Consider the following 16867-nt stretch of genomic DNA (forward strand, 5'->3'; position numbering starts at 1 on the left):
AAATAATAGAAAATAAATAAATAAATAAAGCAAATTACACAAAACTGTAAAATCTGGGGGAAGAATATAGAGATCCTTTAAAAAGGAAGACCACGGAGAAAGGGGTAAGGAAAAAGGAAAGCATTCTTCTGATCTGTACAAGGATAAAAATGAGTGTACCTGCTGCTACGCTTGGCGCGTGCCCTGGCGTAGTATGCCTCATAAGATTTTGGTTTCAGTTCGAGCGCTTTAGTAGCAAATTCCTCAGCCATCCCAAAGTCCTGGAGAGATTAAGCACAGGAGAAGAATAATGAACACTACAGAACAGTGAGAGAAATTGACATGTGGCCAATAGTATCATTAACCATCAAAGGCTTTAGTAACATCCTTCAGTTTTAACAATTTAGTGTTTTTCACTGTTGCTGCTTTTCTGCTGACTTACGTTCATTTTCCTTCGACATCGGGACAGGTTGAGGAAGAGCGATACTTTGAGTTCCCTGAATGTCTTAAGGTCCTCGCTGAAGCCTTCGCGTGGAAACTTTTTGAGAGCGTACTGATAACGCTGTGCAGCCTCCTTCACCTTCCCCTTCTGTTGGACAAATACAAAAAGATACATCTGGCTTATCCTTCATTTATGATATATACACACACACACACACACACACATATATATATATACACACATACATATACACACACACATACATACACACACACACATATGTATACATACATACACATATACATATATATACACATATATATTAGGGGTGCAACGATACACAAAATTCACGGGTCGGTTCGATACTTTGGTGTCAGGTTCGATATTTTTTCGATACAAAAAAATGTTCATGCCTTTTTAATTTGTCATTTATTAAATTTATAAATATATATTTTAACTCAAAAGTAGTTTTTAAATTTAATGTTGCTGAAACAAAAGAATAAAAAAATAAATAAATCTATCTGATCGAGAAATCGCTCATCTTTGGAAAAGACAGTTTATAACAGAGAAATGGCTCTTTCCAAAATAAAAGCTATACTATATGCTTCTTCGGTGGTATATTCTCTGCAGCATATTAAACATATCAGGTCCCCATAAGGAGAATCCTGTGCTAACTGCTGTCTAAATGACTCAGGTGAAGTTTGTAGCATGCGTGCTTGTTGTTTTTGTCTGCTTCCATATGTCTTTGCACTAGGATGATGTCAGCGTAAATGTGCAGTCATATTCATTGTGTTCCCACTAGTGCTGTCAGCGTTAATCTCATTAAAATGACGTTAACGCCATAACGCGGGAAATCTCCATTAACAAGTTACCCTGGATCGCTCCATGCGTGGGGCTGGACGGTGTCAACATGTTAACGAGCTAACTGTGCTACGCACTAGTTCCCACCAATATAATTGAGCATTGCGTGGCACATCCGACATACTGTTTTACCTTTGTCCATCAGGGTCATACTTCACATGAAAACCAAAATAGTTCCAAACGCCAGATCTGAATGAGGGTGGAGGAGGCTCAATTTCGGGTAGCGTTGAGGCAGTTGCCACGTTGCTACGAGCTTAGCTTCTGTCTCACTAGCTTGCGCTGAGCTCAGTGGATCTGCGCTCGACAGTACAGCCTAGGCGGAGTAGTCTAACGCAGATCCTCTGAGCTCTCAACACAGACAGCATCGTCAGAAGAAAAGTTGATAAAATAAATTAAAATTTTTGTATTGTTCATACATATGCTTACCAAACCGAAAGCACTGTATCGAAAGGTTCAATACCGATACATGTATAGTTGAACCCCTAATATATATATACATATATACACACACACACACACACACACATATATATTTACTTATTTCTTCAGCACTTATCCACCTCAGGGCACACTATTGTGATATTAATATATTCTAGCTATAATGGGATGATAGCACACATTACATTCATTCCTACAGACAACTTCTAATCACTAATTAACCTACCAAGCATGTATTTGGACTGTGCAAAGAAGTACCCACACAGGATAACATGAAAACTTCATATTCTTCAGATATTTGATGTTTCAGCTGGTAACCATTTATTTTCCACCCAATACATGATTACAATCAGTTATTTTGAATCAGGAACTTTCTTGTACGGAGCCAGCTGGACTAATCACTGCACCCAAATTCCAAAATCATTTTTTCCAAGTACTGTTGCAGTGCTATTCATCCATCTGGATGGTTTTGTTGTGAATTGCCAAGTTTTGTAGAATAGACAGAATAGAAGATTTCTACCTTCTTAAAATACATTTAGTTTCTTTCCAGAAACCAAACAACAAATAAATAAATTGCATCAAATCAAATCGTCTAATACATTTTGGTGTAAGCTGTTTTATGTAGGAACTATTTTCTTTTTAATAAACTACAATGACCAGCCAGAAGAAGCACGCAGCTAGCCGGCATTACAGTCAAACATCTGAGCGGTTTCCCCAAACAAAACTGCTCTCGATTTATTTTGAGAAACTGATTTCTGGAAAGAGACATTTCTGCTAAGTTATTTTTTTAGCATTGTTTCCACTTTTAGCACCGTAAGCTGGGTCCTCTTTAATTCCATTTATTTTAAGTGAAAGAAAAGATCATTACAGCAAATAGCCAATGCAAATTTTCCCCGACATGATCAGGAGTTGAAGAACCATAAAGAGCACGCAGGCACTTCATCTTCTATTCTAAACCAGATATTATGATGTCATCATTTTTCCCAACCACCTAAAAAGAGGTTTAAAATACCCACTTGTAACACCTTATAAGAACATAGTGTGATTTTAATTTCCCAATGATATGTATTTTATATCCACAAAACTTATGCCCAATATATTTTTGCACCATAATATTCTCTAGCGACTACATCACAGGCTAAAATAGTCCATTTGTACCGTTTAAGCACCTATAACACATTAGAAAATACTGGTGGGCTACCCCTCACCCTCCAAGCAGATGGATCTATGATATTAATTTGAAAATCCAAGATGGCGTCTTTCTCAAGTTATCGCGTTCACAGTATTTTCAGAAAACTCTGTGACCTTGACACTCAAGTCAAGGTCACAGACAGTCAAACACACCTATGATGTTTGAGAAGATGTATCTATAGTATTCCTTTGAAACTCCTACGTCATTTCATTCTCGTGTTCACGAAGATGGGGGATAGGCATGTACTAGCTTCCAAAATTGGGCAACGTGCACCAAAACAATCTAGATGGATAAATTGCAAAATATCTAATTAGCAATTTAAATTCATTTGTGGACAAACACTACTGAGATCTTATTTAAATAATGTCTTTGGCTTTATGAATATTCTAATATGGATATGATTTATAGCCAGATATGCGACACAAAGATCAGAATTTTTCAATGGGAGTTTATGACTTTACCAAAAAGGCATCTTTAAACTTGCATATAAAGGATATCCATAACCCATCTTTCATTCACAGTATGAAATCTGAGCTGCTGAGTGCACAGCCTGTTCTCTGACCTTGTAGAAACTGTCTCCTTCCTCGATGAGTTTGCTGAGTAAGATGATCATGATGTCGGGTTTGGAGGTGGCCATAGCCCACGTGGCTGGACCTGTGTGACAAAGGGGGGAGCAGATGAAAGAAAGACACGCAGTAATAAGCAGAGAGAAGGAGCAGGAGGAGAAAGAGGAGAGGAGCGACTGGGAGTCACAGTACACACAACAATAATAACAGGAATGAGGACAACAGTCAAAATGGAGGAATGGAAGAGAAAAGACAGGCAATCCACTGCAGAGGAAAGATTACGAAAAAATAAATAAAAAAACTATCCTGACACCTCGAGAGCACTGTCACCATCGTGACATCATGCCTGGGTCAAATGCTATTTGCCAATAATTTTTTAAAAGTGCTTATTTGTCGTACAAAAATTAGCATTGTAATTGTTGTGAAAAGTGGCTTTTTATTTTGTTTTTTTAACAATTAATTATATAATATCTGCAAATATGTTTTGGCCCAGGCAACCTAGTGTAGATGTGTATACAGAGAAATTAAATCAAAGCATACTGTCATGACTTTCTACTAAGACACAGTTTCTGTCTTGTTAAGAAGTGCAGGTGTACAGTAATTCACAGACGTGATTAAAAAGCAAGAAAATCAAACGGGGAAAAAAAAAAAAAAACTAACAGGGGAAAAAAATGATTGAGAAATCAAACACAATCCCTTGACTGAAACGGTCTTTGTTGTATCTGCGCAACAGCAATCCTTGACACATGTGCACACACCACAGAGATGAAAAGGAGGAGGATTTAGCACAAGGAGACACAGGGGCAGTTACGGGAAAAACAAAAGAGGCAAGCAGGAGGGATAAAACGGGGCTCTGCAGGCGTGAGCTGTCCCCTGAACTGGTGGTGAGGGTGGGAATGCTGCTGCCTGGCCTAGCTGACACTGACAAAACGTCTGGAGGATGGTTTATCACTGCAGTCTGTGGTGGCGGTGGCACAGAGGTATTACAAATACATGCAGTTGCGCTAAATCACTACCACGCAAGAGTTACTGTGGGCTTCCGTCATGCATCTGTGGGATGGAGGGTCAACACCTTGATACGACGTCACAGGCTGGAGGCTGGGCATGCTGTCATTAACCACTTCAACGTTAGCATCTACCTCTAGGCAATCCCGACTGCGTCTCTGTCAGTGCTAATACCTTTGCATGTTATTATTTGTCAGTTTGGGAAGGTTTTTGGTAGCTAAGCTCGCCTGCCGACACTTAGGACGACACAGACAACACAGAGAGAGGAGATAGAGCTGTCAAAATGCCTGGTAGGGTGAGAAGTCGACAGCCTTGGCTTTACCTCGGGGCCGACTGGGCAGCGTCTGACATCCTGGGGCCGGAGAGAGAGGCGGGGGGATAGGAGTAAGAGGGGAAGAGGAGGGAGGTCATGAGCAAGGGATGGAGTGTAAGTAGGAAGGGGAGGGCAGGATTGCAGGGAAACAGGGGTGTGGGAGTGCGTAGGAATGAGAGGAAAGAAAGAGATAGAAACAGCAGGAGGGTGAAAGAGAAGAGAGGTGATGATGGTGGAGGAGGAAGAGAAGTGAGAAAAGGAATACAAGCAGCAGTGAGAAGCGGAGATAAGTGCCTCAGCAAAAAGATACAAAAGAAAAAAACAAAAAGAAACCACCGCAAGCGCTAATAACAACCTGTCTCTGAGCAACCGCAGAGGAATCGAGAGAGAGGACGTGATTGTGAGAGAAACAGGGAGATAGCGTGAGCGATAGAGACAAACAGAGGCGCTGAGAGAACATGACAGAGAGAGAGAAAGCAAAACAACACAACAGCAACAGTAGTACAATAAAAAGAAACACATCAGAGCCATAAATAGCTGTGGAGAAGCAGCACCAGGGGGGTGGGATGGCATACAGTAGCAGGAAGTTGTTTATGCTACATGGAGACACAAACCTGAATCCATGGCTTATTACACTGGAGTACTACAGTGCTCTATAATGACCAGCAGGAAGTGTGTACACAATCATCTTCTGAATTCTCCTTTTATAGTCTTTCATGCAGCTCATGCTTAAACGCCGATGCATGACCTTTTCAGCCAAAATACAATCTCCAATTGTATCTTATTTCACAGCAGGCAAATAATGCTGTTATGTGGCGCTACAGAACAAAGGTGCTGCACTTAAGAGTCCCTCGTCTGTTTGCTAAATAATAGGTTCTTTAATTCTGTCAACTTGCTCTTACCTATCTTGGCTCCTTTCTTTAGCAGGGCGACTACCACGGACGTGTTTCTGCAGCCCACTGCTCTGTCCAGAGGACGCATCCCGCTGTAGTCTACGTGCTCTATCATGGCCCCGTGGTCCACCAAGAACTGGACCTGGAGAGACAAAGAAAATGGAGTGAATGAGCGAAAAAGAGAAGGACAGAGAGACATATCATCCAGGATTCCAAAGCCTCTCTTGTACATTACGCCAACAAAGGAACAGTGATGAACCAGCAACGGGGGCCATGGTTGGCCAAGGAGTCTCTGATGCATGTGAGGAGTGAAGGCTGGTGTGGTCCGATCCAGCAAGATGAGTTACTGTAGGTCAAATTGCTGATAGTTATTATTATGTATGACCATTTGGGAGGTCTTTATCAGTAAAGGTAATGTTGTAGAACTTGTGAAAATATACTTAAAAGTCAAAATTTGGTGCTTTCCTTAAAATGTTTGAAATATGCCCAGTGGGGCCGGATTAGGGTCTTTGCCAGGCCGATTCTGGCCCCTGGGCCTTATGTTTGACACCTCTGTCTATAAAAAAGAAATCATACTACTCTATAGCTTACAATAGAAATAGCTAAGCTAGTTACAAATTTGCTAAATCAATGTCAGCAATATAAAAACCTGCTCAGACACATACGAGCTACGTATGGGTGTCGTATATGCATCCCTTTGGTTTCCACATTAGCTACATACCACTTCAGAGTCGCCGTAGAAGGCAGCCAGGTCGAGGGGCGTGCGTCCGTTCTTGTCCGCGTGGTCAGTGGCGGCTCCGCTCTCCACCAGGCAGCGGACAACAGGTAAATGGCCTTTCAGACACGCCCAGCTCAGAGCAGTGAGACCCTCCTTATCCATCAATGACAGGGAGGCTCCTGGGACAGGAAACAGTAGCAGGAACAGTGAGACGCAGCCAAGCGTATTTTTGTACTCCATCTCAGAGTAATCTCCATCTGTGGTTGGCTGGTTTGAATTTGTGTGTCTCTGTTTTTTTAATAACTAACTGCTGTATTACTTTTGATTGATTTTGTAAATTTGCCATTGATTTCATTTGGATCCAATTACAGTAAACATAATTTGAAAACCGTAATTAGGTTCAGTTTTATTAGTGCAGTCAGTTTTCTTGTGTTGTAATCTCAAATCAATTTGAGGCAAATATATTTGCTTTAAATCTTTTCCATTTTAAGGGGATTTTCTTTTATCCTTCGCTGGCTCCTGTGACCTGTCAAATCTGATTCTCCTGCCATCCATCATGTCTGACTTTGATATACAACTTTGTGTTTGCACCCAGTCCAAATACAGAAACATTTAGCAGTGCTAGCATGACCATCAGGCAAATACCGACACATATTTCTTCCCTTCACTATTTGAGTTCAGAAGATCTGTTGAGAGATGTGCACAAACACTTCCCAACAACAATTACAATGTTGTATCGGTTTCCTGCTGTGACAGAAGTATTTTTTTAGCTAAATACATTGACCTGACTGAGTTTCAATTTGCTTTCAAGTTCTTTTCTTTATTCACCTTGAGCTAGTAAAAACTCAACAGTTCCCAGGTGTCCTTCTGAGGCGGCCATCATCAGAGGCGTACGACCCTGCTTGTCAGCCAGGTTCACATCTGCTCCATGTGTAAGTAAAAGGTCCACAATCTGCAACACCCAATGCAACATCAAAGAGATAAGTTAACACAAAAACTGCAGCTAGAAATTCATTTTTAAAACTAGTACTCTGACAGTTAGATTAGGCAACAGCAGGGAAAATTAAGCTTTTCCCAAAGCCTAATGAGATGCATCCAAATTTTTCATTTTTTTGCAAGTTTTCAAAGCAAAATATATTCATTTAGCAAATAGGATCAGGTGGCCACTGACCTGCCAGTGTCCCTGCCGGACGGCGCTGAACAGTGGGACGATGCCTCGCCTGTTGGGCTGAGCCACAGCTGCACCCTGCTCCAGTAACAGACGGCAAACCTCCAGCTTCCCACGACCAGAGGCTGCAGTTAGAGCTGAATGCACAAATACACAACCGTGTGATGTTATGGCTAGTTAGGAGCACAAAATTAGCATATTATCATCTGCTCATTTCCAACTCCATACTTTTTTGCATAATTGCATATCTTCGTTTTTTAGTAAGTCAAAAGAATCCTTATTAAGCTCGTGCTGGGACTTGAGCCCCTAATTCATCCTCTGTCTGAAGTAAGCCATTTGAACGCCTTTCCCTTTCACTTTATTCTAATTTGAATAACAGACTTGAGAGACCGCTGAGCCCGATGACCATATTAAGGATATCCTCTCTCTGTGAGAAAGAGTTTAGACCAGTATGAAGCTCGAGCTTTAGGTTCACAGAGATTACACTTACATATACTGACTTGATTATTGCTTTAATGTACATAAGACGCAGGTACTTGAAGTGATGAGGAGAGGAGAGATGTAATTGAAATCATTTCAGCAGACTGAATCAGAGCGGCAGCAGACCTGGTAGTGTGAGCCCAGCTTCAACCTACTTGTTCTTTGCTGGAGAAACATTTAGGTATATCATAAACTCTAAGTGTCAATATGCATAGTCTCCCTCAGGCTGTTAACATACTTCCACTTGACCTATCTAGTAACACTGGGATTGGAAATCATGTGCCAGAACAGCTGTTACCCTTTTGAACCCTTATAAACAATGAAAGCAGAGCTGAATGACTCCCCCTCTTCAACAGTGAGAAGACAGTCGTTCCAAAACTGTAGCAGGGGCACTAAAGATTGCAATGAGGTTTTATAGCTCTAGGTTATAATGATACATTACATTTCTCAACATCCTGCAATCAGACTAGTCATTTCTAAGCACCCTAGAGCTCAGTCAAAGCCCCCCTCCTCTCCCCTGTGTGGGCCCAGCCCTGTCTATGCTCCAATGACACCACTGCACTGTCATCAGCGTCTGACGCAGCAGCAGCCAGCAGCAGACACACAAGAAACATCTCCCACATCCGCACTGCAGCGCTCTGCCTCGCAGTGAAAAACCCTCTCACAGAAACTCCATCAGTCTGAACTTTATGGGGAAAAAACGATGATACATCTTTGCATTTGCACAGGGGATTTAACATGAGCATTCACAGTCATCTGTTATTCTGAACCGGTGGTTTTAGATGCATAATGCTCAGTTACAGTATGGATTCCCACCTGTCTCTCCCCACAGAGTGTCAAAGTTATTGATCTGAGCCCGCTCCACCTCCTCTTCATCTTTCTCTGGCAGGTCCAGCAGGTAAGACACGATCTGATGGGGAACAAGATTCAAGATGGAACTGATTAATGTCCAAGTTTCCTCTTACAGAGCGAAATCTACTACCCTTTAAATCTGTTGTAATCTGATCTGAGAGACAGGATTGTACACAAGTCATCAGCAACAGTGCTGACAACCAGATCTCTGCCAGTCAACTGCAGAATATATTTATATTACAGTGAGCTGACATTAGGAATCGCATTACATTTACCATCCAGCTTAACTTCATATAATTCATATATTTAAAAATGTCCAAAGTGCTTTTTCTCCAAACCCTACAGCAGGTACGTGTGATTAACAGCTGGTAGTTACACACAAACATACCAGATAGGCCAATTATCAGCAATCATCACGCCCATGTTTCAGTGACACATTGTGTAACCTATTGTATGTTTATCCAATTATCCAGTTTTAAATATGAAAAATGTTCTGCTGATTAAATAGGCACATTTGGACAGTTGAGTATTCGGAGCATCATTTTCTTGTCCCTCTTAAAAAGACCAAAAGCCTCTTTATTCTGAATCTAATTAAGTTCTCAGAAATGAACCGCATTTCAGTTCTCATACAGCGGTCTGTACTACTCCCCTCCCAAATCAGAAAGAAGTGGAAGACATCGCTGCATAACTGAGCGAGAGGATAGGAACATCACAATCTGAGAAATAAACTCCTAACAGGCCTCAGCTGGCAGCTTGATTAACTTTGTGGTGGTTTGGGAAGGGAGTAGCACATCCTATTGTGTGAAAACAAAGTCTCAGAAGAAAATTATTCCTAAGGGGACAGCAAACCTATAAAAACTGAACTTGTGCTCTGAAATCTGAATTTTGAGCTGAGCTAACATGATCAGCTGGAATTTTAACACCATAAAACTGTCAATGGGGATGAAAAACAAACAAAAAACAGGAGTGATGTTTGAAAAAGTATATCTGTGGCTAGTGTATCAAAAAGCAAATGAATGAATGAATGAATAGCGATGAGTGACTGCATTGTTCACCATTTACAACATTTCTGATTAATATAATGCTAATAGCCTTACTTTAAAAAAAAATAGTGGCATTTCTAAGTGACTTCAAATTTGTAAAAGTTAATGTAACCTTCCTTTTCTTCCCCCAACAAGTGATGACTACAGAGAGCATCTTTAACAGATGGCTTACACAGCAGAACAAGCCTCAATGAGAAATTCTATAGTTATTGCTTCTTTTACAGGGTTACTAAATCTGATTTACCACCACCATTGGTGTGAATGTTGTACACGAAGCCACAAAAATGGTGCAATAACAAGTACTTCTAGCATTTTATGTCACTTTTTTTTTTTATTACAACTTAATACAGAGACTCAACAAAATGAAAATAGTCAATAATAGCAATGAGCTCAAAGGAACTGAACAGCAGTGGTATTCAATTAAAATTTAAGGCGGTCCAGTTAGGCTCCAGAACATCAAAGTTCCATATGCATTATAATTTAATGCAGCAGGCTAAAAGTTTGATCAGTGTCTGTATATAGTCAACAACTGACTGTCAAGTATAACTTATTAAAAGTGTTTCAAAGATATTTATTATTACATTTCACAATGTCCTGGAGGACATTCTGATAATAAAAGAATAAAAATGTGTTAAGGCTTGTTTTCAAAAATGAAAAAAATAAATACAAATAAAGTACTTAATTAAAAAAGTTAAATAACAAAAACGTGTAGTTTGAGATTCCTGTTTTCCTTAAGTACGATTCTCAGCTTTAAGCCTTTCCCTCTGTTTGTTTCCCTGATTTATGCATGGTTTAGAGTTATGCAGGAAACCTACACTGTAACTTCCAACATAACGAAACCTTTTAACCGCAACTTTCCACGTGACCTGGCGTACACATACCGAGACGTGTAACCACATGTCGGGTCAATGCAGTCCGCAACAACTTGAATGGCATGGAAGGTTGCAGCATTGGGTTCAGAAGGGTTACATTCAGTTACATCATGAGTTAGGACGTAGATTTCCTGCAGAAATCTAAATCATGCATTGATTGCAAGTCTAAATCTGTCTGTAGGTGACTAGGCTTGAGTACCCAGGTTTTAATCATCACGTTAAGATTTGAAGAACCATTTATGTGGCATAATAACCCAAATTCGTCCCCATTCATGTGTCCCTGCTGTACCTCTGTGTATCCCATACTGGCTGCAGCGATAAGAGCCTGCTGGACTGCGTGACTCTTGGTGAAGGTCGACTGTTGTTGAGTCTGCGGTGACTGCTGTTGCGACCCCATACTCCAGTCACACTGGATAAGATATTTCACAACCTCCATGTGGCCCCTGAGTGCTGCGTGAACCAGCGCGCACTGACCATTCTTATCCAAGTGGTCCACCTGGTAGCAGGATATAGATTTGATCAAAAACATGTTACATGGAAATCAGGCCAGTTTTTCCCCTTGCCATTTCCGTTCACAAACCTTCGCTCTCCTGCGGCAGAGTGCAGTCACAATTGTCATATGGCCGCCAGCAGCAGCGTAGCCCAGCGGCGTGAGGCCGCTTTCAGACTGTGCGTCAACAGAAGCGCCAAACTCAAGCAGCAAAGCCACCATGTCCATGTAGCCCAAATGGGAGTGGACACAGAGGATGGGGGCGTTGTTCAGCACCTCTGTACGGTAGTTCACATTGGCGCCGCCCAACATCAGCAGCCGGCTCACCTAAACAAATGCATTAAAGACAAAAATAAAGAAATATGAGGAAAAGCTACCACTGCAAACTATGACTTTGGGTATTCAAACCATCTCAGTCCAGAGAGAGGCAGATCTCTTTGAAGCATAGTCAGAGAAGTTTTCATTTTTTAGTATCCAGAGTGTTTTTGAATATTCTCCTCTCAGCCGTGCTAGCACCTGTACCTTGATGTTTGGAGTGTAGAGGTTTCGGAGTGAAGAAAGAGCAGCTGAGAGACCCTCTGTGCTGTAGGATACCCACAGGCCTTGCAAGATGGATGAGGAAACTCCGACTTTCTTGCTGAGACCCTTGAAAAGAGAGAGACAGTGTGTAAATATTCATTACTGCAGAGCTAGACCACAGCTGCGTGGGGGCGTGTATGTGTGTATCTATAGACGAGTGTGAGGACAAACAACAGTATACCTTGAAGATATGTGCTTTGAGGATGTGATGGCCCAGCTCAATCGTCTGCTGCCTGTTCAGCTTGTTCTCCAGCCGAGAGAACCAGAAGGCCAGAAGGGTGTGCCCACTCCTGTGGAGACAGAAAAACACTTTCAATACTTGAGACTGAGTCATCAGGTCATAACATTTTGTTATCTGTGGAGTTTTAATTATAATGCAGGAAAATAAAGTGTAAACAGAGACGTTTGCATTTAAAGATTCTGATTATGTGACACTATAGATGCAATTTTAAATATAATGAGAATACTGCCTGTGAATTCTTCACAGCTTTCTCCCCAAAAATCCAATAAGCTGTTCACATGTTCCCCAAAATCCGGTTAATAAACCTCTGTTTTATTATGATTTTATTAAACCTTCTTACGATCATCTTCAGCAATCATGATGGGGAGAGTCTCTTTTCTCATGTCTGCCTGCCCCTTCTCACCTAGGGTCGCACAGGAATTTTGTTTTTTCCCCTTCTTCTCTCCAGATCAGCCACTCTCTGAAGGAGGGGTGAACAAACATCCTGGTGCCATCCCTCCTCTTCACAAGGAAGACCGACAAGTTATCTACACGCTGCTGGAAATCCTCCCAGTCCAGGGTGCCCTGTCACCACAAACATGGTCTCAGTGTTAAAGATCGGAGATCAAAAGCATGCGTTTATCAACAGTTATGTCCTTAAGGATTTGCTGCCTAGATGACATCGATATCAGTCAGGGAAGCAAACAATACTGCACAAATACCACCACAAATATGAGTAATAAGAGGATGATGTTTTAATGTTTAAAGACATGAAAATCTTCCTTCTATAATAGTTTTTCAGCAATTTTGAAGTTTTTCAATATATTTGTATATTGAAACCCATTAAAGAAAACTAGTTATTTTCTGTCTACCCCTACTCAGAAGCCAGCAGTGTTTAATCAATCATCAACAATAAAAAGCATCAAAGCTGAATTTTATTTCCTCCTTGCCCCTTAACAGGATGTCTAGTTTTAATATCAACAAGAACACCGTTTTCTTCCACTGACGGCCTCACTAGAAGGTCCAAAGGTCTGAGGTGTTGTGTGTTTTGTGTTTTGGAATAGCTTACCTGCAGCGAACCAGCGTTAATGGCCTGATATATCTGCTCATCGTTCAGCGGGTGGAGCGAGGCCACAGCCACGTTGAGCAGGGGAAGCGCCCGTTCAAACGATGACTGTGTGGGGAAGCGCATGTTGCACTGCAGCAGGTATACCTCAGCCAGGTTGACTGGAACCACCTGAGGAAGGAAGGATGGAAGGAGGGACTCTGATTTGTAATGCTGATTTCCTCTGGATATAACCCTACACCACATGAATAATGGATCATGTTTGTACAGCCCATCTTCAACTATTCCACTTTCTCTTCCTTAGAGAGAAGAATGTGGATTCAGATATGTATCAGATGTCATTTTTTAATGTTTTTTTTTTTTTAAGAAATAAAGTTTGGAAGCCTGTCTGAATACATGAAATTAAATGAATCTGGGGGCGTGAGATAAAATATTTCATAATGAAATACTACAACAAAACATTTCAAATGCATAATTTATGAAAGATGTGTTGCATTCAGACTGTCAAAAACAGAGTTATTTGAAACTACTTCTACACAATGCATGTCAGAGTGCAGGTAAACAAAAACAGCTCTCCAGCAGTGCATCTTCAAATAATAAGTGACGTGCATGCACAGACTTCATTACTTCTGAGGTCAGTGTCGGGTTAGGTATATTAGCATAAGTGTGAAAGCCATAACAAATTTATACCTTATAGCTGGAGCTTTTGAGGACAAGGTAGCCCTTCTCAATGAGGTCAAAGGTGAGTTTGAGGTACAGGTAGGATCCCTGGCTCAGGGCCTTGAGGTGGGTGCTGAGCTTGCCGAAGGTGGTGTTGTCCATCTTGCCATTGAGCGAGATGTTGTTCTGGATCTCCGGGCTGCTGTGGATGCGGTGCAGGATGTAGCCCTGCAGGTCCTGGTCTATGGCATCATTCTCCTCCAGGCTGTCCAGAGAGATTCGGTGAAAAGGCAGCGCGTTGGTGATCTCCTGGAGAGTCAGAATGATTTCAGTTAGGAAGTCATTTTTCATGACGTTGGTAGAACGATACTGTTAAACTGTAGATACTCACAAGTACAGGAACTCATATAGAGGTCAAAAATAAATAATAAGATGGCATGACGTCTACCTGTAGCGTGGTCCTGACTGTGACCACCAGTTTGAGCCAGGGAGGGAACTTATTGATGGTTTTGGTGAGGAAGGAGACAATGGTGTCTCCGTAGTCTGGTTTGTGGAACTCAGCCTCGTTGAGGCCGTCAATGAGGATAATGAGATCCTCCTCAGAGTTAATCTTCCTCTCTGAAAAACACAGGGTGAAGGTTAGAGGAAGTTCAGGCAGGCCATGAAGTCAAGCTCAGCCCCAATTGCTGCAATCGAGTCCACATCACCTTATGGCGCAGCTAAAAAGCATGCTGCTTTAACCTGCCTACAGCTGCTGCTCCCTGTGCAAGCCACTTTGCAAACCTCCTCCACCCCAGTTTCTCCTTTCATCTGTGTCTTGCTGCTGTTCTCCTCAGCCCTGGCTTTCCATGTATGTATGAGGAAGTTTAACAGAGGTCCCAGAACAGAACCATTCTGCCAAAATATTCATTACTAAAGAAGGAAATGTAATTTTTTCTAGACTACAGTTGTCCTGACTGAAATATCTTCCCGAGCCCACAACACAACTGAAGATCAAGCACTGAGAAAGAAATTTGATATGGTAATAATCATACTGTGAGTACTTTGAGTATAAGGAAATTAATACTGAACCAATGTGTCAAGTCAGGGAATAAATTAGACTGTGAAAGGGCACAAAGTTTGAATTGTGAGAAAAATACTTTTAACTTGTTAAAAATTACAGCTCAATATGTAAATTATCAACACATTTAGACCTACAGAGAAAATTAAGTGAAAACATGTAATAAAAAGATGAACCTTTTTATGTATTATAAACAGCTCAGGACCTCAAACAGCTGAAGTGAAACTACTAATGTCTGAAAGGGAAAGATGGAGCTTACAGACATCTCAAATGTAGCTGCTCTAAACCTTAACAATATAATGTTGTCAAACACATAGAGCAGATCGAGTGCAATATGCATGTTTTCTCTGAATTGTAATGGTTACTATTTTAAACCACCTATCCCAGCCTTTCTTTAATCTGTCCTACCTTAAAGGCCCTGTCAAACCTGCCAGTTGTACTCCACTTGCCCAGTTTCCTAAAAAAAATTGTTCATAGCATGCCAAGATAAGACATTTTTTTTTCCTGTTAATAGGTCTTTATGAATCACCTTGGCGGTGCAAAAATACTATTTCATGCCTGTCAAACTGTTATATTTGGCATTTTTCATAGATTCAACTAAAAAAACAGAGGAAAATCAGGTTTTTTGTGACAGGCAACAAAGTGCCTAAAGATACAATTTAAATTTTTTTCTTTGTTAAGCTGTGTTTATTGCCTATTTCCTTTGAGTTTGGTGCCCTTTTAATGCTTGATTTATAGGTCAGGGTAAAGTGGCTTAAAAATAAACATTGATCTGAAAATGATTCATGTACAAGGACTGGACTGAAAATGAATAAAAGCAGCCAATGTCCAAAGAACATTTTTGAAATACCATCAAAAAACCTGGAGAACTATTGCTCAAGATCATTTTTAAAATGAACTGGCTAACTGGAAGTAAAATATAAAGAAACACATACTCAATTTCAACCACCTGTCCACTACTTTTACTTAATACTACACTTAAAGCTATTTATTACGTTTAGTGACAATTTTTTGCAATTTCAAACTGGTAGCTATAGTTTAAGTTAATAATCTTCCAGTGTTTTCCTTTTTTTTCAGAATTATATTTTTCCCTCTTCTCCCTAGGTTAGTTGAGCTAATCTGTCCACATATGCAGAAATACTTGAGAAATACAAACTCTAAATGCTTCACCTTTGTAAAGTGCATCCAAAGGCTCCAGGACCCCTCTCCTAAAGGAGGCCAGGGGGTCCTGGACGCAGGACCGCAGACTCAAGATGCTCTGCAGGTGTGGCTCCCTCAGCAGCTGCTCCCTATAGGCGACTAGGTGCGGTGAGCGGCACAGGAGAGCCGCAACATTGTGCACAAATTCTGGCACCAGGCAGGTGTAGGCGTTATCTGCCTGGCAGTAGTGGTACGCCACCACCTGGGGGCGACAGAGAGTTGGGAGAAGATTGCAAGCCAGGTCATTTGGAGAATTGTAAAGGTGAACACTCCCCATTTCCCTCTGGTACTCCCAACCTTGAGCAACCTTTGGATATTGCAAACTCAAGATCGGTGTCAAGGAGCACTTGGGGACACATGACACACTTTTAGAAATAACACTTTTTTCAGGGCTCCGTCAGTGCAAAGCCAGCTTTCCCGGTGTACAACAGCTACAACTCATTTGGGATTGAGTCAACTTCATGGTGGATGATTGCAGCATAATGAAACATAATACTGCTCGTTTCGCTGTATGGTTTTAGCTATTAATAATTCATCGCTTCCGGCTGCCAAAAGAGACTGACTGAGTTAGTTCATGCATGCTCATGTGTGAGAAGACTGTTGTACGAAGGAGTCAAGTGTTAAACTGTCATAATTCACAGCTACGTACTTGAAACATGTTCAGATTAACTGATTAAGCAAATATAAGAATGATTTTTTAAAAGAAGAAAGTTATTTTTGCACAGGCACATGGTGAGATGGAAAATAGCAGAGGGCAGGTGAATTTTCTG

At 41.1% G+C, this 16867-nt stretch overlaps 1 protein-coding gene across 10 annotated transcripts in view; it reads right to left on the reverse strand.

Annotated features, from left to right (window-relative positions):
- tanc2b (tetratricopeptide repeat, ankyrin repeat and coiled-coil containing 2b) overlaps positions 1-16867 on the reverse strand; it is a 166455-nt gene that overhangs the window by 4315 nt on the left and 145273 nt on the right. For 8 of the 10 annotated variants that reach the window (XM_040038987.1, XM_040038986.1, XM_040038992.1 and 5 more), the window contains 18 exons: positions 16068-16299; positions 14286-14455; positions 13868-14146; positions 13181-13348; positions 12536-12696; positions 12073-12181; positions 11835-11957; positions 11403-11639; positions 11112-11318; positions 8872-8965; positions 7579-7712; positions 7236-7359; positions 6411-6586; positions 5699-5831; positions 4806-4835; positions 3475-3566; positions 422-568; positions 160-260 (listed from right to left, as the gene is read on the reverse strand). In XM_040038987.1, the coding sequence (XP_039894921.1) occupies positions 160-260; positions 422-568; positions 3475-3566; positions 4806-4835; positions 5699-5831; positions 6411-6586; positions 7236-7359; positions 7579-7712; positions 8872-8965; positions 11112-11318; positions 11403-11639; positions 11835-11957; positions 12073-12181; positions 12536-12696; positions 13181-13348; positions 13868-14146; positions 14286-14455; positions 16068-16299 (2717 nt within the window). The remainder of the gene's footprint in view (positions 1-159; positions 261-421; positions 569-3474; positions 3567-4805; positions 4836-5698; positions 5832-6410; positions 6587-7235; positions 7360-7578; positions 7713-8871; positions 8966-11111; positions 11319-11402; positions 11640-11834; positions 11958-12072; positions 12182-12535; positions 12697-13180; positions 13349-13867; positions 14147-14285; positions 14456-16067; positions 16300-16867) is intronic. The other 2 variants (XM_040038991.1, XM_040038988.1) reach the window with 1 other exon arrangement.

This window comes from Simochromis diagramma, unplaced genomic scaffold (assembly GCF_900408965.1).
Source record: "Simochromis diagramma unplaced genomic scaffold, fSimDia1.1 OVJJ01000402.1, whole genome shotgun sequence".
Classification (NCBI taxonomy): domain Eukaryota; kingdom Metazoa; phylum Chordata; class Actinopteri; order Cichliformes; family Cichlidae; genus Simochromis; species Simochromis diagramma.